At 34.0% G+C, this 20,778-nt stretch overlaps 1 protein-coding gene across 1 annotated transcript in view; it reads left to right on the top strand.

Annotated features, from left to right (window-relative positions):
* Nucleotides 1-17,828, top strand: part of LOC136796452 (histone-lysine N-methyltransferase SETMAR-like) — a 21,099-nt gene extending 3,271 nt beyond the window's left edge. The window contains exon 2 of the mRNA XM_067050234.1: nucleotides 17,770-17,828. Coding sequence (XP_066906335.1) covers nucleotides 17,770-17,828 — 59 coding nt within the window. The remainder of the gene's footprint in view (nucleotides 1-17,769) is intronic.
* The last annotated feature ends 2,950 nt before the right edge of the window (nucleotides 17,829-20,778 follow it).

Here is a 20,778-nt window from a genome sequence, read left to right on the forward strand (position 1 = left end):
TATACACACACAAATTATTTTATATGTATTTCCCAGCTCTTTATTAACAGGAAAACATTACTATTTACAATAATGACTGCTCATGTCATATCAAATGTTTAAATATCGCATAGATTATATAATACAGTTATATAGATAATTAATTAATCAATTTAAATCACAAGAATTACCAATAGGCGTCATCGAATTGATTAACGTATGACATAAACATGATTATGAGAAGGTATTAAATGAAATATTGTCCAATATCTCATTATTTTTTAGTATTGGAATATAAATTGCTATTATATCTCTTTAAAAGAAAAAGAAAATTGCTCTTTATTTCCTTTTCAATGCCGCTCAGACCATTCTAAAAAAAAATAAAATAAAAAATAATTCTACAGAAGGAACCAATCTGCTGTAGATAAGAATCGTTCCGGAAAGTGGTCAACATTGAATTTTAGTCTAGAAAAAATTGTTTTCTTTTACAGACACAAAATAATTGAATAACAGACTGAATATTGAAATGGATGATGCATAAAAATCGTATACATCTAAGCTATATTAAATCAGGGAAATATATTTCCATTATTAGCTATAGAGGAATAATATAATATATTTTTAGCTGAATCACACAATTGTTAACATTTACATATTTTTAACTGTGTGATTCATCTGAGAATAAACTCATGATTAATGCTGTGATAAGGAATATTATTGATTTAAGAATCAACACCAAATAACAAACAGGCTCAACTAATATCTCAAAGACCTATTTATATTTTTAATGTGCCATGAAAGAGAGAAAAATAAACATGTAATGTATAGTTATTTATTTATAGACTATTATTACTTATTAACATAATCACTTAATTATCGTGTATAATGAACATTTTTCAATAACAAATTAATACAACAACAGTTCCAAAGATAAAAAATGTCAGCTTAAATAAAATAAATGAAAAAAATAAAGAAACATATTCGCGGCTACCGATTCCCTTGTAAATTTTATTTATTCCTTCCGTTTTACGTTAATTAAAAAATCTTTTAATGCCGGTCGTTACTGAAGGGCCACTTCAAACCATTCAACATTTCGATGTGTGCCCACTGAATTTTAATTGTTCTCGTCTGGTTAGGTTTCGGAACATTTCTTTCATCAGTGTTTTGTCATTCACATTTGACCAACCTTTAATTTAACTCGAATATTTGAGTTAATTATCATGAATTAAATATATATACCATTACTGCTTCCACTTACAAATATATAAAATGTATACATATTGGTAATACAATTGAGGGAAGTAATGCAATCTTAAAAAATAATCGTATCTATGATTTTTCACCAAAACGTTTTTATGCGAATTCACGTACTCTACAGATTTACTTTTTGTTGTAAAATACAACGTTATATCAACATTGAAACTAACTTCTTACAAACTAGGGCTGAGAAATTCTTCTCTTAAGCCTAGTAACTATTCTAATCTTCTGCCCTTTGGCCACAGAATATAAACATAAAAATAAATATAGGAAGAGGATGCTAAACTAGAAAGGGGCGACTTCGTCCAATCAAATTTTCTATTTTGTGTAGTTTAGAAGTGAGGGACAAACGGAATTCATTTAATTGGGTTTCTTAAAATTAGATGGTGGGAAAGCCCAATAATATTGTAGGTTCCTCGACTAATAGTTGGGGGGGGGGGATGACCAATGAGATCCAAGCAAGAACGGGAAAAAGGTTCTTTGAAGGTGTGGTCTGTACAGGGGTGATAGTTTGTGGGAACATTGCCCTGTCCACATGTGTAAAACATAAATATGTATGAGAGATGTCAGTGTCAGGTTGTATGACATTTTTCTTCCTCCCTGATGATATTACTTTCAGTAGTGATAAAAGAGAACCATCTGATTTGACAAAGAAAATTGATTAGTAAGTTATAAAGAAATAGCTGTTTTGAAATGGGCAAGGATTAATTTCGTTTCAAAGTAAGGTGGTGAGTGAAAGTTTTGGGATGCACAATTTTTACTGGAAGTGGAAATTTATATTATTTATTTTACAATTTTCACACTTTTCTAGAAAACGGTTCAATCGTTTAAGCTTTAGCTGGTATAAACGAAGAATTAAATGTTGTTTAATATCAGCCAGTTCTTACCCTCATTCAAATAGCCTGACAAGGCTCAAATGCCGACTTTTCAAAATGGCTTTTTATAAAGCATTTAAATTATTTTTTATTGGGAGTAATTAAACATCGTTCATTGTTAGTATACCAAAAATGAATAAATAAAAGCAATGAAAAATATGATAAATAATTAAAGGAGATAGAAATGTAAAGGTACCAAAATATTTGAAAAAACTATTTATTGCTAACCAAGGTTTCCCCCCACTTTCCAGGGCTTGGTCAGGACTAAATGAAAACAAAATATAAACATGGTAAGGATTAACAGAACATTAAAATAAATATACACAGAACATAAGAAAATATGAGAGAAAATATATAAAAGAAATAATGATAATAATTTAAGGAAGTTTAAACATAGGTGGATTGGAAATTAGGTACAAATAAACACAGCCAGGTGTAAAAGGATTCTAATTACAGAACTACAGTAATAAAATGTAGAAAAATACTCGTTAGAAATAGTTGTAAATATAACAAGTTTCCAATCCACTTATTTGTATACTTCCTTGAATTATTATTATTATTTCTGTTATACATATATTAAACAAAACAAATAGTGTTTTTATTACTCTCCTATCTACTTTTTAATGTTTTGTCAATTCTTACACTGCTCTTCATTTTAAAAAAAAAAAATTTTTTTTACATATATTCCTTTTTTTCTCTGCATATTTATTTTAATGTTCTGTCAATTCTTACAATGTTTGTATCTTATTTTCATTTACCCCTACAATATCCTTTAATAATACCCCACTTATTCCTGTCGAACAGATCCGTTACTTAGGACTACATCTCGACAAACGACTGACATGGAATCCTCATACAAGACTAAAAAGACAAGAAACTGCTCGTAGATTCCGACTATTGCAACATTTACTGCTAATCCATTACAAAAGACTGATCTACATGACTATTATAAGGCCTATCTGGACATACGGAGTTGAGCTTTGGGGCTCCACTAAACCATCAAATTCCTCCAGAATCCAATCCTGACAGTCCAAAATCCTTCGTAAAATCCTTAATGCTCCTTACTTTGTCACAAATCAAGTCATCCATCTGGACCTCAATATTCCATATGTTGCCGATTTGGCAAACTTCTCAACCACCCAAATCCACTTGTTTCTAACCTGGCTTCTCCTTCATTACCTAATAATCCTCCTAGGCGTCTGAAAAGAAGATGGCCTCGAGATCTTCTTCCCTAGAAATGTTATTGGAGTTCTATCAGTGGGTAGATTCTCCACACGTTTTTATCATGTTACTATGTCACCTACAGCAAAATTACTTGTTATATGTGTATACAGTTGTAAATATCAATAAATAAATTATTAAAAAGAAAATAAAATTTCATTTAGCCCCTCCGAAGCCCTGCAAATGTTGGTTAACAATAAATAGTTTTTCTACTATTTTGGTACATTTATTGACCGCCACCCAGACTATCTTCTTATCTTATCTACTTTCGGTGAACACTCTTCTTCCAATATAAATATTAATCTTAAAACCAAATTTCCATAAATAACAGGTAGTAATTCAGATTTATAAAATACCGTCAGAATTTATAAATTCTGAAGATTTTAGTAATTAATATTTAATATTGCTCGTAAAGAACTAGGTTTCGAAATGAATACCGATAAAAGAAAATAAATAGTTAGCAGTAGAAACGCCAATTTCAATGAAGGAGGAAATACATTTGATCAAGTGAAAAAATTTTAATCAAGTATTAAGAGGCTATGGTTCTTAGAAATACAAAAATAAATTGATAATAATGATCGAGTTAAAGGTGGGCAATATCTGTTTTTCGATTTCGATAAGATAATCGTGTGAGGTTGTAGGGCTTAGGGGCGAATGGATTTCTAAGAAGTTAATAAACACGGATCTGTCTGCTGTTACGAGGGGTAGACCGAATTTTGGGTGGGAGGATTGCGTCAAAACTGATATTGTGTATTTGGGTTAAGACGGGAATCACTGGACAGATTACAGTGAAATCGGCATCGAACCTTGGGGTTCTCTAACCCTTAATTATTATTAATCATTCATAATATATTGTAATCCTTAATATTTATCCACGCTATGACTATGCATTTTATTTATCTTCTACCAACAACATCCTCACACCGCTATTTAAAATAACATATTTGTTTCTAAATTCAATATATTTAAACTATAGTTTTATTTTATTTCTATATCAAATGGACAGAAGGAAACGATCAGACATTATATTTATACCTCATGGACAATGAACAAAAGTTACAGAATAATGGCCCCTATAACAAGGGCTCTTTGGCCGAAGATGGTTCTTGATATCTCAGTCATTATATCTAAGGTCTCGAGAAAAAATGGAAACATAAATGGCGGTTGTGTCAACCTATGACTTATTCTTTTGACAAATTACTGATAAATCAACAGAAGGACCTCATCAAACGAATAACCACAGCAGTCCATTTGTGTCAATTCCCTTAATGATCCCTTTCAATTCCACCTATAACGAGATTGTTACTATGTCGAGTGCTCAGATAAAAAAATAATAAAAAACAATCAGGATATGAGAGCACAATGACATACTTTCAATACTAATCAATATTATCGATATTATTGGTCAGGTAGATATCGCTTGTATGTATGTATGTATATATACCGTATATTGTATATTGTATGTGTGGATATATATATATACCGGAAGGCTCCTGAATCCACATGGTTGACTCACAGCTACAGTAACAGAACAAATAATTGTCTGTCATTGCCGGATTTAAACCCGGGTCCATAGAGTTAGAAGCACAATACCCTACCACTGAGTCACCCCGCTTTCCACATATGTATCCGCATGTGTATGTGTAATAATAATACCGGTACCGGCAGGATCGAAAAGGGTTATTAATAATTTTCGTATTTCACAATAACAGTTACTATTCATTTTTTATAAAAATATCAAGAAATATTTTTTTATTTGAAAATATTTTAAAATTGAAAAATTAATTGAAAATTATTGAACAGCTTTAAAAAATTTGATTTTTAGTTTAATAGTTTTATGTTTATTTTTTAAAACTAAAAAAAAAAATGTTTTGGGGTTAATTAGCACATGCCCACTACCATGTGTAATTACAATGGTGTTAACTTTATCATAGTTGTTGTCATGGCAGTAATGTAGCACTATGTTTGAGGTTGATAGTACAGTAACGTTAAAACCAGCTTCATGGTGACACATTACAGCCACGTTAGGAACTGTCGCTTGGATTAATAGTACATACTGCGGCAGTGAAGACACTGTCGGGGCATGTCTCTCTTACGGTAGACGTTTTCCTTAAGCCAAGATGATTGTGCCACACATGTACTAAACAGTGAAACCTCAACAGAAAGCAATCAATCAAGAATGGACATTTTGAAATCCATCCGGAGCTTATTGATCGCTGTAAACCTTACCTACATTATTATCTCCGATAGACACGAGTTTCTTTAGATTAATATTCGGTGGATTTTTTAAACAGTTGTGTATTTCAATTATTAAATTAATAAAAAAAAAGAGAGATTAGAAAAGTTATTAAACAGACGATTGAACAAGGGCTATTCGAGAAAGGTCGTACAGCAAAGGTGGACAAAAACTCCTAGAAAGTGTTAGCTCTGCTTTCATCAAGCCGTAAGGTGTGTTAAAAAAGACCGACTCAGGTGGAAGCTCCTCGATGGAATGGTTGTTGATGCTAGAAGTTAGTCTCAGTAAGTTGAGAGCAGCTGCGAAAGTCCGGCCTGAATGGGGTTGATCCATGTTGGGAAGTAGCATCTAAGGATTCGAGTCAAGTCATCTAAGATAGAAATGGAACAAAATATTTTAGGAATAAAAATTAAAAACAGGAAATGAGGGGACGGAAAATTATACTCCTAACGGTGTGATTGATAAGTCACAAAAGTAAAGTAAGCTTTTCAGCCGAATTCAAATCAAATAGTTTACAACTCATTCCTGATTAGTAAGAATTGGAAAGAAAAATGGAGGGCTAAAAATCTCAATTGTAAATCGATATTGTACCCGAACAATGCCGTAACTAATTTTGTTCCAAACTACAACTAACATCAATATCACATCCTTAACTATTAGGGCGTGAAATTCATGGCATCCTTTTTATTGTAAATAAATAATTCTAATATCATAAATTCTCATTAAAGTATTGCAGGTATATATACACCACTTTTGTGACCAGCTTGGCCCATTAAACATTGGCAAATATTTCTTTCCAATGTTTGGTTTCATTATGTTTGCTCATAAAACATTAGTTGATTATTGCCAATAATGTACTAGTAACATTGTGCGTCCAATACCGAAATTGAAAAATTTTAGGCCAGACTGAAAAAGAGTGTGGCCCTGCCTTTAGTTTATAAAAATAAAATTAACAACAGTTATAAACGGTTCACAAAATAAAAAAATATATATCTTTTAATACTCCTTTTCGTGCAAGAAGAATTAGTTTTTCAGTAAATACTAATTCAAAGCACAAATTTCTTTTGATCCTTTTCTGGCACTATACTTCCTCAATATTTCAACTTTCAGTAAAAAAAATAAATGTACTTTACTGAATTCAGCACCCTGAATAACATAGGAATTCAGAAGATTTAAACTTAACAATTTTTGCACAAAAACGCCAGTTTCCTACCACTGTACGCCACTAAATCGCGGTTGCACTGTGTTTCAATAATTGTTATTCCTAAATAGTTTTACCTTCTTACTGGATAAGCATTATATTATATTCCTTACATGTTTATTCCTAATTGTTGATCTAGGTATTAGATTATCCAACTTGTTCTATATGAAATATTTTGTGAAAAATAAAACTTAATTACACAGGTTCAATTAAAACGAGTTATTCCTTGCAATGATTCTCTGCTGGGAAAACAAATGGTCCCGCAACATAATGAGGCCGTTGTTTTGTTTCAGGAAGACCTGAAGATAGATAATACACTGGCTATTGGGAGAGGATTTAGTACCGTAAAATCGCGGTTATTATAAAAGGGTTGCTGTACCGGAGGGTAGGAGTATCCGCTCCGGTCGATATGAACCCATTAGAACACAGGCCAATGATTACCAGTAATGAGGATATATGGGTTATACTAATTATTCAAGCCTTGTGAAACTGTTGTGTAGGTTGGATACTCTATATCGGGGTAACAGCAGATCTGTTAACAAGGGAACCACCGCTCCGGCCCTAACCATGCATCCCCTAACCCGCACCTCTATACCAGTCAGTGGCAAAGCTTAAAAGCCGAAGAGGCAATTTCACCATTAGAGGTGCTAGAAAAAAAAAATACAATAGGCGTATAGTTAGTTATATTTTATAAATATTTTCTAAAATTAATAAAAAAATATTACAGGGAACAAAATCTGTTGTGGTGCGTGCATTAAAAAGTTTCACTCACCACGATACCTTCTATTATTCAGAAGGAAAAAACTGGCGATAAACTACATTTCAAAATTATACCCTCAAAAGGATCATCCTACACATAAATGCATCTTCAAACCCAAATATTCAAATTTTTTTTAGAAATAAAATAAATTCAACACTCCCGTTGGCAGAAAGAACACATACTGCTATTGAATTCTTTAAAGAAATATCTCTTTCCATCCCGGAAGTCCTCAATCCTCCATATCCATGGAATATGGATCCTGGGATCATCCTGGGAATGAACTGGCGGACGTTGCAGCCAAACAAGCACTTGCCCTTCCGGGTTGGGGCGCGGCCATTCTGACACCCCAAGAAATAAGTCTCCCGATGAAAAATGAAATATTAGCTAGTTGGCAAGCCATGTGGAATGAAAGCCTGCCAAGCAAATTAAAAACTGTTGAAAAAACGATTAAACCATGGACCACATCAAACCGTTCCAATCGCAGTGAGGAGGTAGCTATAGCCAGATTGAGAAGAGGTCATACGAATTTAACTCATGCATACCTGATCAATAAGCAACCACCGCCAAAATGTCAATACTGCAACAGTGTACTTACAGTCAGTCACATATTTGAGGAATGTCATTTCTATTGCATGAACTTACGTAGATTGGGAGTGGGACCGAGTGTTTCAGATGCCCTGAATGATGACCAAAAAAAACAGAAATGGTTTTAATTTTCTTAAAAAAGAATAATCCTTTGAATAAGATCTAAGCCCAAAAGTTTGTCATATATATTAAAAAAATCTAAAATAATTAATTATTCAAACTTATTTAGCAATTAAATTATTTCAAATCTTGAAATAGAATTATAAAGTGAGAAGCGTGGGCGTTGATGACCTTAGGGTTTTACGCCCAAAAGCCCCAACCAACAACAACAACCACGATACTTTAAGTTGCAATTCATTCTTACTCATTTCGAAATAATTATTTTTATATTTGACACATTTCTATACTAATTTTCCGAATAGGTCTTTCCGTTGATAAGTTGACTAGCTCCAATTTCTAACTTTTTCAGAAAACTAATTTTAATAATTTGCAAAAATTTTAATATATTTCTTTTGAAAAAGTATGGCAGAAATATAAAAATATAACAGTTTTGTAAAATTGACATCCTCCTCTTAACCATTCAATGCTAAATTTTTATAAAATCAATATTGAAAATACTAAGAATGATATCATGAACTAAGTCCTGTCCTGTCAATTGACAATTAAAAGGCTATTATTTATGCCAAGTGAAAGTGAAAAAACTAACTATTTAGTAATTATTGGCACAAATGGCGAAACGGAAAAACACTACCCATGCGCCCAGAAGGATAAAAGCCATTAGTACAGACTTTTAATTTAGGCCCTTATCGTCTTTATTCATTACCTTCCACAACTATATGTGTTAAATAATATTTTTTTCTAAAATTTTTGGCTTTCCGACTGAATGAAATACATCAATATTACTACTCTTATTCCGGTAAAAACTTAAAAATTATTTTACCACTTATCTACTTAGGCAAATTATCAAATCCTACCAAAGTTTATATTTATCTAATTTTTATTACTAATAAAAATGGGAAATGGTTAATAATGTCTAAATACAAAAATTAAAGGTACTTTAGAGAACGGTCGATGGAGGCGGTACAAATTTGTACAGGGGCGTAGATACCTGTGTTCATAGTTGAACCTTAGCTGAAATTGTAGTAATACTTTCCAGTGGGGCAACGTAATTACTTATTGCATAAACTTTGACATAAATATATCCATTATGCAGAATACAGATTTATCACTTGTGTGAGCAAAATATAGGACCATAGATAGTATTATATTGTTTATTCGAATGTGCATGATATACCTTATATTGGGAATGCATTAAAGAGATGCATGTCGATTCAGCACTGAGACAAATAAAACTGACTAACGTAAAAACCTTGAGTTAAAAATCCCTGTTTTGTCAAGAATCTTTAGTTCCTATTGAAAAACCTTCAGTACTGCACTTCACATTGGTAGTTGAAATTAAAAATAACCGCTTAATCGAACAGAGACGAGATGACAAGAGTTTTCCTCTGTCCCAAATTTAATCATCCTCCTCTGTTGTAGGAGATAATAAAACAACCAGGTTTAGCGGACACTGTTTTTGGTCGTCCCGAACATTTTTTGTCAATTATACCCTGTATCAATTTTTAATATATACAACTTTTTTGACGTTGGAAAAAGCATTGTTTTTTTGTTACCTCGAAATGTACTATGCAGGCGATTTTATCAAATTTGCCATCTGATAGACCTTTCGCGCCCTGATGATTTTTGTTGCCTTAATGCGGAGAAATATTTGTGCCGACACGAGATGCAATTACCCCTTGGGCTCTTTAATCTTACTTCCCCCTGCAGTGCACCTCAATTGGCCAGCCCGAGCATATGCATCAATCAACTCCCCACTCGACAGATTATTCACCTTATTCCTTCTCCCCTGGCATCCTCTTCCTCCAGCCAGACAACACATCCGCCTCTCTCTTTATTCGGGGGTTACTAACCCCTAGTGAAAAGAAAAAAAAAGTCCAGGATATATAATAATCTAAATAATAATATTACAGGTTTACATTTCCTGTAATATTAATCTTACGTATTAAAGTAAAATGAAGAAAAACGAAACAATTAATATTTTAGTTTTTTAACTGCTATATACAAACTTCTGATATTAATTAATAAATAATGAATACAAATATAATCTAAAAATATACAGTACCAACTGAAAACTGTAATGTGCGTATCACACTTTTACATATTAGCCTATTTAGAGATGTAATTATTTATTGTATTAAGAAATAATGTTATACAATATCATAGGGAGAGTCATATATATTTACCAATGTAGAAACTTCAAGGGGGAAAAATATTTAAATCCCCATACATTTTATTCATAAATTGGATAACGGTTTGTCGATGTCTCCCTTCCTGGTCATTTCTCTCATAAGGGGAAGGGGGAGTTATGTAGAGGTTACCAATCTATTCTAACCATGGTGGCGGATCAAGTTTTCAAGTCGTGGGACCGCTACAGAAATAAAAGTGACTCTCCAGGACTGATTCGAGCCGGGACCGCAGTTTTTTTTTTGTTTTTATTATTTAAAATACTTTTTATTTATTGGTAGATATTACAATCTACTACACAGTTGTGGGCAATAGGTAATAGTGATGAATAATCTCATACATAATAAAATAAAATAAAATTAATAAATACTCTTTTAAAATATATACAAACAGACAAATAAACAAAATTAACATAATCAAACTATGTGTATGAAAAATAAATAAAATAATATAATCTATAGTCACATTTACACTCTAATATACAAAATTTACACAATCGACCTGAGGATCCCTGAGCCCACTCTATACCCCACGTGTGAGAGGTAGAGTAGAGCTCAAAAGATCCCAGCGTATCCCTCTCGCCGCATCACTGGTAGTGAGCCAGTGGATGCTGAGCAAGTGCGCTAAAGCCGCAAACACTCAACTTGAGTGGAGAATCTAACCATTGCCAGAACTCCAATTGTCCATTTTTATTTTAATAAGTCTCTTGGCCACTGCCCTTCCAACCATAGGTGGGCTGTAGGGATGGGTGGAACTAGATAAGGTTTGAACTAAAGGATTAGGATGGTCGGAAAGGTTTATATGGTGGTATTTATATGGAGTTCAAGAACAAAAGGGATATGTAGGTCATGGTGTAGTGTTCTGTTGGAAACGTAATAAGGTGCATTAACTATGGTTCTAAGGATTTTGGACTGAAATGATTGGATACGTTTGATGTTCTACGGTTTAGCTGTTCCCCAAAGTTCAAGTCCGTAGGTCCAGATAGGTCGGAGTATAGTCTTATAAATTAGTAATTTGTTTTTTAGTGAGAGATGAGAGGTCCGGCTGAGCAGTCGGCATAGTTGGCTGAATCGTCTGTTGAGTTCTTGTCTTTTAAGTCTAATATGTTGGTTCCAGGTAAATCTTTTGTCTTAAATGAATCCGAGGTATCGCACTGTGTCAGATCTGGGTAGAGGAATATTATTAAGAGTAACAGATGGACAGAAACTGCGGCGGAGAGTGAAAGTCGCATGGATGCATTTCGATTCATTGACTTTGCACCATTGCTCAATCCGAGTGAGGTGTGTTTGGAAATTGGATGAGGCTGTTACAGGATCGGGATGGGAGGATAGGGCAAATGTTGCCATAAACGTGTCTGGAGTGATGGGAATGTCAGCAGTGAAGAGGAGGTAGAGGACAGGACTCAGAACACTGCCTTGGGGAACTCCCGCCTCGATGGGGTAGATATTTGAGTACTCAGAACCACTGCGAACTCGAAAGGAACGATCTGAGAGGTAGGAGCGGAGGATAAGGTATAAGGTTTGGGGTAATATGGATTTGAGTTTGAAAACCATTCCGGTATGCCATACCCGGTCAAAAGCTTGCGCTATGTCCAGAAAGGCACCCGAGCAGTATTGTTTCTTTTCAAGAGCTGAAGAGATATAGTCAACGACTCTGAGGCCTTGTTGAACTGTGGGCGGAATCCAAATTGATGTGCGGGAAAACTCTGTGATTCAACTATGGATAGGATACGTTTTAGGAGGATTTTTTCAAAAATTTTTGAGAGGATTGGAAGTAGGCTGATAGGTCTATAGAAAGCAGGATTATTAGGATGTTTTCCTGGTTTTGGAAAGAGAATTATAATGGAATGTTTCCAAAGAATAGGAAAGTGGGTTGTTCTTAGGATATAATTATAGAGATATGTAAGGAATATTATAGCTTTGGGAGGAAGTTAGCGAAGGATTTAAGAAGTCAGAAGATCATACCCTGGAGATTTACGAGGAGTTAGCATCCTTAGTTGATATTTGACCTCAGAAGGGGTGACTGCTCTAGGAGGTAAGGAAAGTGGGATTGGTGACGATAGGTATTCTTCAATCGTTTCGGTTAGGTCAGTATGAAGTTCAGGATGAGGTGTGAATGTGTGAGAAAGGTGAATGGCTAGTTCTTCGGCTTTATCTTCGTCGGATGCTGCCCATGTGCTATCATTTCGTCGGAGGAGGTAGGAAATATGTTTGGATTTTAGGATTCTTTTGGTCATGTTCCAGAGGAAATTGTTGTGAGTAGAAAGGGAAGAGAGGTAGGAATTGAAGGACTCGGATCGATGGTTGGACAATTCTCTCGTAACTAGTTTACAGTAATGGTTATATGAGCGACGATCAGAAGGATGTCTTGTGCGTTGCCATAATGTTCTGTACTGGCGCTTGGTTTGAATGAGGTCTTTGAGATGTTGTAGAGGATTTGTCTTGCGTTTACTGGAGACATTATAGGTAGAGCAGGCAGACCAGAGAGCTTGTTGGATAAGGTTTGTGAAGGGACTGCGTCATCTAGGTTGTCAAGGGTTTACTGGGCCCCTTATTGCACCGCAGTTTAGCATCTGGAAACTTCCTCATCCACAAACTGCTCAACTTTTCAGATCTCTAAGTGTCCATTTTTAAATCCAATCGTTATAAATGTTAAAATCTATAAGATTCTGTCATTATGATTGGAGTTTATTTAACTGGCAGAGGAGACTGAAATGGCTTTCATGAAGAAACCTTACAATCACAATTATGAATTCTAAAGAGAAATTCAATTTTGAAACGTTGTTGTTCTTTATGTTATTTTTTGGGGGGGGAGGGAGGGGGGTTCACACCGTATGTATGCAAATCGTAAAAAAACAAAAAAAAACAAAAACAAGTTTTACAGTTACGCTTTCAGAACGCGTTGGACAAGAGCCCGATATGAATTCGTCTTATAAGCCGACTTCCTATCAAAATCTGTAATGAAAAGTATCAGATTATCGGAAGTTCCAGTTACTTGCATAAGCTGCAATTACTTGTAGGAACAACTGGAGAAGGTTGGAATATCAACTTCAATTCAAATCAAAATACTGAAAATTGTAAAATTTAGGGGAGTGGGAAGGGTGAACTTCCACTGTAATGCCTTGTTGAATAGGTGTACAAGCATAGTAGTGTTGTTTACTTTTTTTAACAATTTACGGCGCAAAAAACAACATGTTTGCCCGTTTACGCAATGCAAACTGTATTATAGATGGTGTGATAACAATTATTGTTCTAGGTTTAGCATGACCATATATATATACCAATATATCGTGATAGTATGCTACAGTTACCTTAACTGTCACATGCATACGTCCTGACTGTTTGGCCTCCGTGAAGCCTAGGCTATTAGCTGAGTGGCAAATAAACCTTCTTATTTCTAAATTGTATATTTGTTGAGTTCGCGTTTATATTTCAGAAATCTGAATGTTGTTTACTTTTCCACTCGAGAAAATTTTTTGTTGTTGTTTTATAAATGAATATTTTAAAACTAATTTTGCCTTTAACGTCCTTAATTTCTCCGATTTAGGGAAGGAAGTAGTTACCAACCTTTTCTAGCTGATTCAGAAGTTCGAGTTTCAATTCCGTGATACTGACAGAATTGTGGATTTATTTTTCTTTAAAAATTATTACAGGAGATGGAACAAAAAATTACAGTCAAATTTACTTTGTAAGCGGAATTATTTACAATAATAATGTTGATTAACTACATTTGATAGGTAATTTTATATTTTAGGGAATCAATAATACAGAAAAAAAACCGAATTATTATTGTTAATTATTAATTATAATCGAATTTAATCATTTTTGCACACCAATATTTCTGTCATTTGATCTGTATCCCGCTTATCCTTTTCATTTCAGTAAATATAAATGAAAAAGATGAATTAAATGAATTCGGTTTATGTCATGCAATTGTTCATTTACTACGCGGGTGAAACCAGGAGCCACAACACGAAAATAATGAACGCTCAACACTACAAATTAATTAAAAATGATAGTTCAATTAAATATATTACATATTATCGATTGTAATAGGCCTATTGAATACATTAAAATATATTTCTACATGCATCAGACCCCGAGGGTGTTTAGATCATGGATACAATTAATATTTGATTTAATAATACACCCAATATTCTTCAATTCAATTAATAAAATAAAATATAACTAATGATTTTTATGAAATTAGTTGCTTCAATGACTTTTCTTCGGAGAGAGAGGTCTATTTTCCCCACAGTGCTTTATAAAACATTAATTACTCTGCCAAGATCTAAAGAAAATAATACGAAACTTATTGCCGAGGAAAATTCTCTGAATAGTAAAGACCCCCCCCCCTCACCCAGTCTCCAAACGCTAACTGTCTCACTTTGTTCGAACCTCCTCCTGAATAGAAACTAGGAGCTCTTTCACTCAAACTCACTTGAAAGACTTATTACTGATATTTTTCTTGCATTCAAATCCGTTTTACATTTTCATAAATTACTTCACATAGCAGTTTATAAAATAAAGTAGCTTCTTTTATACAAATACCATCGATCAATGTTGATGAAACCAATTTTATTTTGGATTCTGATAAATGGAGATACTCTATCGAAAATAGTACAGATCCGGTCTGACGTTTAAGACCACCTGAATTTTCTGAGGAAATTTCATAAATTAACAAAATATTAATTTAATACGACACGCAGTCAAACCTGGTGAAGGGCGAAATGAAGATGAGGCGTAACGTCAGCATAAATAAAATACGTTTCTGTGAGTTTATCACTCTACTGACCTTACTCCGAAACATATTTTACAACAATAAACACGTCATTGTAAAACTAAAATATCTTTTCAAATGAAGCTTTGCTTTTACAGTATATAAAGAAACATAAACATTACAATTTTACAGGGACGTAGTAAAATTAACCATCATTGGCAAGGTGTCAAAGGACTGAGATGGGTCTCAATAAGCCTCTAGAGATTACATGAGAAGTAGGTAATTTTGCAAAGAAAAAAATATGAATAAAGGTTGTGAGGGATTATGTAAGGGTAATGTTATCAGACGTCCCACTTGTATGAATTGGCGGTACAGAATTCACCGGCTATGCCTAAATTTCCCTCTTAAAATGGAATTGAAACTTCGTCTATTCGTTCTTTAAATTAAATTAATCTAAAGTTCCTAATTTACATTAACCTTGTGAGATGGTGTCCACCTGATCCCTTGATATTCACGCGTTGGAACAGTTTACGGGTTGCACACATTAACTGGCTAAGTGTAATTCAAATTTGTCATGCTTTCAAAGTCAATTCTAGGGAATTATTTCTATTAGATGATTTTTTTTTCTTTCAGATTTTGGGGAAAATTCTTATTTTCTATAATTATCAATCGCCTAAGGCGTCAGACGTTAGCATTATTATCCACTAAATTGTACAAAAGTGAGAATAATGTTTTTATATTAATTTTGAAAAATAAATACAGGATTAAATTAATAGGTTTTATTTTGTATAGATCCTCGGAAAATCCTTGTTGGAATAACTTCCACTCGTCACTTCGTTTTGGTAACAAATTTGAAAAATCGCTTTTTTGAAATCGTTAGTTTTCCTCTAGAAAACTTAACGTCATTACTTTTACTGAAGAAAAGTATACATCACAGTATCTTTGGTCAACTACCAACGTAACTACACCAGATTCGACAGGACTAATCTTTTCGAAAGAGGTTGCTACACATTTACTAAGGGCTAATTCAAGTACAGCAAGCGTGTGGATGGGCTATTTTGACTGGCTTGTACAAGTTGGACTGAATATGTAGCCAACCCGTTGAGTGCCGGCCCGGCACAAATCTATAGGCGTTCGTGCCAGCTCTTGTCCATCCACACGTTTGTACTCAGTTAGTACTGTTTTAGAAACTCTGATAAATACTTTTGCTCTCTGTGTTTTGTTTAACATAGCTCATATCTATTTTTATATATAAATTATATGTCTGGATAAATGACTTGAAAAGTATTTGATAAAAAGATTTAATTTTAAAAAAAAATTAATTTATTGGTAGTTACCATTTCTATGATTTTTTTATCACCCAGTACAGTGGGCCCGACTGTTTTCTGGCGGGGTAAACATCATGGTTCAAAAGTGTTTTCACGGTTCAAAACATTGGTAATGAACCATGCTAAATTATCGTGCGTAACCTGAATTGGGATCCTCTGATCCAGTATCTACTTTGCTAATATTTACATTTTCTTTCATTTCACCCATCTTTTTTATTTTGTTCATTTTCATTATGAAAATAGTGTAAATCGAAGTTGATAGCCGACCGAAGTCGACGTCCTCCTTGTTTGCTCTAAGGAACGCAAAGTCATGTGGATCCGACTTTTCTTACTTGCATTGCTTGCATTTGCAGTTATTTTGGTTTTGTGCCACGAGTCAAACGTTTAGATCTAGGTTAAGGTATGATGAGCCACGCGGATTTTTATATATCTCATTTGAAATATTCGAAAAGCGGTATTTTTTTTTTGTTTGTTTTTTATGGCTACAATGTATGTTTTTTCTCCAAATATTACCTTGTGGTTCATTGCTATAGCTTGAAATGAAAAGAAATTAAGTAGCCTCGCTTTGATAAATAAGCTGAAAAGTCCTGAATGAATAAGCTCTTATAAGTTCTTCACACACCCTCTCTATGCTTTGGGACTGACACCGCTACACCAAGAAGTACTGCAGATATATTTCAAAAGGGTCTGGGTTAGCTGTGCATTTTGAATGCTAAGAACACTTGTAATTCTACAGAATCACCGCGCATGAAACTTAAGACTCATCCAGTTTCACGCTGTCTTGACACGAGTTAATGAGAATAATGAAATAATGTTTCAATTAAGTTAATTGGAATATTTAATTATGAAACACATCGTTTTATAAGTTTTTATTTTTGCATTTATTGTAGCTAACTAAACTCCTCTTGGACAAAAGTTGTCCACTTTCAGAACACATTTATATATATTTGTCATATTATTTTACATTATAACTTCATCAATTTATGTACTTTGTTTAAATAAATAAAAAAATTATGAATTCATTTCTTTACTAAAAAAATAGTTTAATGAGGTTATCTCGTTGGACGAGAAATGGTCGATAATAATTAAAAGTAACAATCATTCAGTAACAGTGATTTGATAGGCCGTGGTTTTGAACAGATAGTCCTTGTGGAGAGATTTTAGCTTGATTATCTCTTTAGTTTGTAATAAAAAAAAAGTTTCTGCTCTTTGTTGATGCTTTGCCCAGGTAACGCGCTCCAGTTGGTTTCAGAAGTGGAACTTGGAATAAGAAAAATTGAAAAAAATTTTTTTTTTGATTCCAGGTAGGAAAAATGCAAGATCTGGTGTCATTACTTATGAAGATGAAATATGGTCAGGATGAATTGAAAGAACGTTAATCGAGTTTCAGAACTTTGAAAAAGACCTGGAAAGTACAAAGAAGGAGATCGAAAATGCAGAAATTCACCCGGAAGGTCTTTACTCTGATTAGGAAAAATGGATAAGGACCATAGACAGACGATATGAAGGTAAAGGCGCAATAAAACGTAATACTGAGCGGTTCGAAGGTGAAGTTGAATTCCTGGGACAGGAGGTCAAAGCTGTTAAGACCGAAGAATCCACGACGGATGTCAAACAGTTCCAATCGCAGGGAGGAGGTCGTTATAACCAGATTGAGAATAGGTCATACGAATTTAACTCATGCATACCTGATCAATAAGCAACCACCGCCAAAATGCCAATACTGCAACAGTGTACTTACAGTCAGTCACATATTTGAGGAATGTCATTTCTATTGCATGAACTTACGTAGATTGGGAGTGCGAGTGTTTCGGATGCCCTGAATGATGACCAAAAACACATAGAAATGGTTTTAATTTTCTTAAATTAAATAATTAAAAAGGAATAATCTTTTGAATAAGATCTAAACCCAAAAGTTTGTCATATGTAATAAAAAAATCTAAAATAATTAATTATTCAAACTTAATTAACAATTAAATTATTTCAAATCTTGAAATAGAATTATAAAGTGAGAAGCGTGGGCGTTGATCACCTTAAGGTTTTACGCCCAAAAGCCCCAAACAACAACAACAATCCACGACGGATGAACTATTGACACCCCGGAGGGTCGCTCTCGGCATGATAGAAGACGCCTCGGGAGCCCTAGCTAGTATCAATTCTCCAACATACGAGGGATCGTCGTCAAGGGAAATTTATTAGTGGCAGTTTAAAGCAGCATCTTGGACTAGCGTCTGAAATGACCAGAAAGGAACGACTTCCCTAATCATTTCATTGCGAGGGAAGTCTCTGTATATTCTGGGGAGCACACTGGAGGACTTTAACCCTTTAGACGACTAGCATAGCTGTCGATGATTTTAATGTCGAAGTGCGTGATCAGGACTTACAGCAGAGTCTGAAACTCCGTAGACCTAAAACCTTCGGCGAAACTATAGCGAGTGCTCTACAGTTAGAAAAAGGTCTTGGAGTACAATATATCGAATATTTTTAGGAACACATTTTTAATAGATAAACGTCCAAGAGATAGACCGAAGCGTACGTGGGATGATCGATTCAAAATTGATCTTTTGTTTTGGATTCGGACAGGCCTCACTCGGTAGATGTATGGAGACAGTGGTGGTATCGGCATCGAACTTTCGGGTTCGCCAAGCCTTTATTATTTTGGTTGGAAGGGGAACCATTTTATTTTGCTTGAGTTTTCAAATGGTAAATACCACGAAGATTTAATATTTCTTTTTATAATAAAGTTCACTTGTTTATGAACTAAAAAGGGCAATCCGTTCAGGTAATGAGGTATTTAGATAATAAAAGAACATGTTCATAACCTCAAGCAGAAACTCTAGCAAAAACAAAGGTTAGACATTACTCACCGCGTTTCAAAACCGTCAATTGTGAGCCTAAGAAAGGAGCAAAAAGGGGTCAACAATGGCGCATTGTATGTTAAAGCGACCCAGCTAACACCTGTTAGACAACTGTTGCAACTTTTAGAAAGAGATTAAATATACAAGTTGGCAATGGGCGCCCCAAACCAACTCGCCGCATATGTCGCGAGATCACAATCGGACCTTATTTCAACATTTATAACTCACACGGTTTCCCGCCCTGTTGTTAAAAGTTATTTTTACAAAACGTTAAGACTTACTCTTCGCAACACCTAACAACTCTGCAGAGTTTAAAAATCTCAAATTAATGCTGGTAATGTTCATGAAAATGATTACTTATACAAATTCAAAAGAATAGGCCGTGTGACCAGATAATAATAATCATGCATCTGTCAGATATAAACTTAAATAGAAAATTTCAAAAGAAAAAAATTAAAAACGAAAGAAACTATAATGATAAAAGAGGGAGTGACAGGGTGGCTTAGTAAGTATGGCGGTACCTCACTAACTCAAGGACACAGGTTCGAATCCTACGGGAGATAATTATTTATTAAAATATAAAGTAAAAATCTAGCGGTTTAACATGATCATGAACAACTCTGTACAACAGTTGTTCTAGAAAAAGGACTTGGACTTACAAAGTAGTGAACCCTTGACCATTCAGTAGCTTAAGTGGCACAAATAAAAATAAAAGGTGGGGAAAATTAACAATAATAAAAGATGTAAGCGTGAAGAAAATGTATTTTGGTTATTTTTCAACATAATTTTAAGGTAATAAATTATGAAATACATGAGATCTATTGATAGTTAACTAATAACCTTTTTAACTATTTTTAGAGTAAATGCTTGCAGATGGATGGACGGTCCGAAATATCGAAAGAAGATATATTATTAATTTAAATTTAATAGAAAAAAAAGTATAAAGCATACAGGTAGTTAACGAACGAAAGAGTAGTTGAAATCCTTATTTCCACGTGGCACTGTCGTCCAGGTATGTTAGTGTTTGTTTACCTGCTGATATTGAATTTAATTTCGCCAACAGTTCAATTTGAAAAATGATATTAACAAACCATGAAAGTTATAGATGAGGTATAAGAATATATAGAAGTCTGAAGTTATAAGGAGGGATAGTTCACTCTCAAGGCGTTTATATGAGGTAGTTGTCGTACGTGCTCAAATAGTTGATAGTACTACCAGCTACCAAGCAAAGACAGCAATTCCAACATTTAATGTCATATTTAACAAGACGGTAGTAGCTTCGATAGCTATCACTGTCAATAGCACTATCTCCATGGGACCTCGGCTATAAGCTAACTTAGTGGCAAATAAAGCTTATTATTTCCAAATTGTGAACTTTTCAAGTTCGCGTTTTCTTTCCAGAAGACTGAAAGTTACTAGCAAATGCCCTCTAGGAGACGAGAATATATATATATA

Source organism: Halyomorpha halys, unplaced genomic scaffold (assembly GCF_000696795.3).
Source record: "Halyomorpha halys isolate HHAL.00 unplaced genomic scaffold, Hhal_1.1 Scaffold651.1, whole genome shotgun sequence".
NCBI lineage: Eukaryota > Metazoa > Arthropoda > Insecta > Hemiptera > Pentatomidae > Halyomorpha > Halyomorpha halys.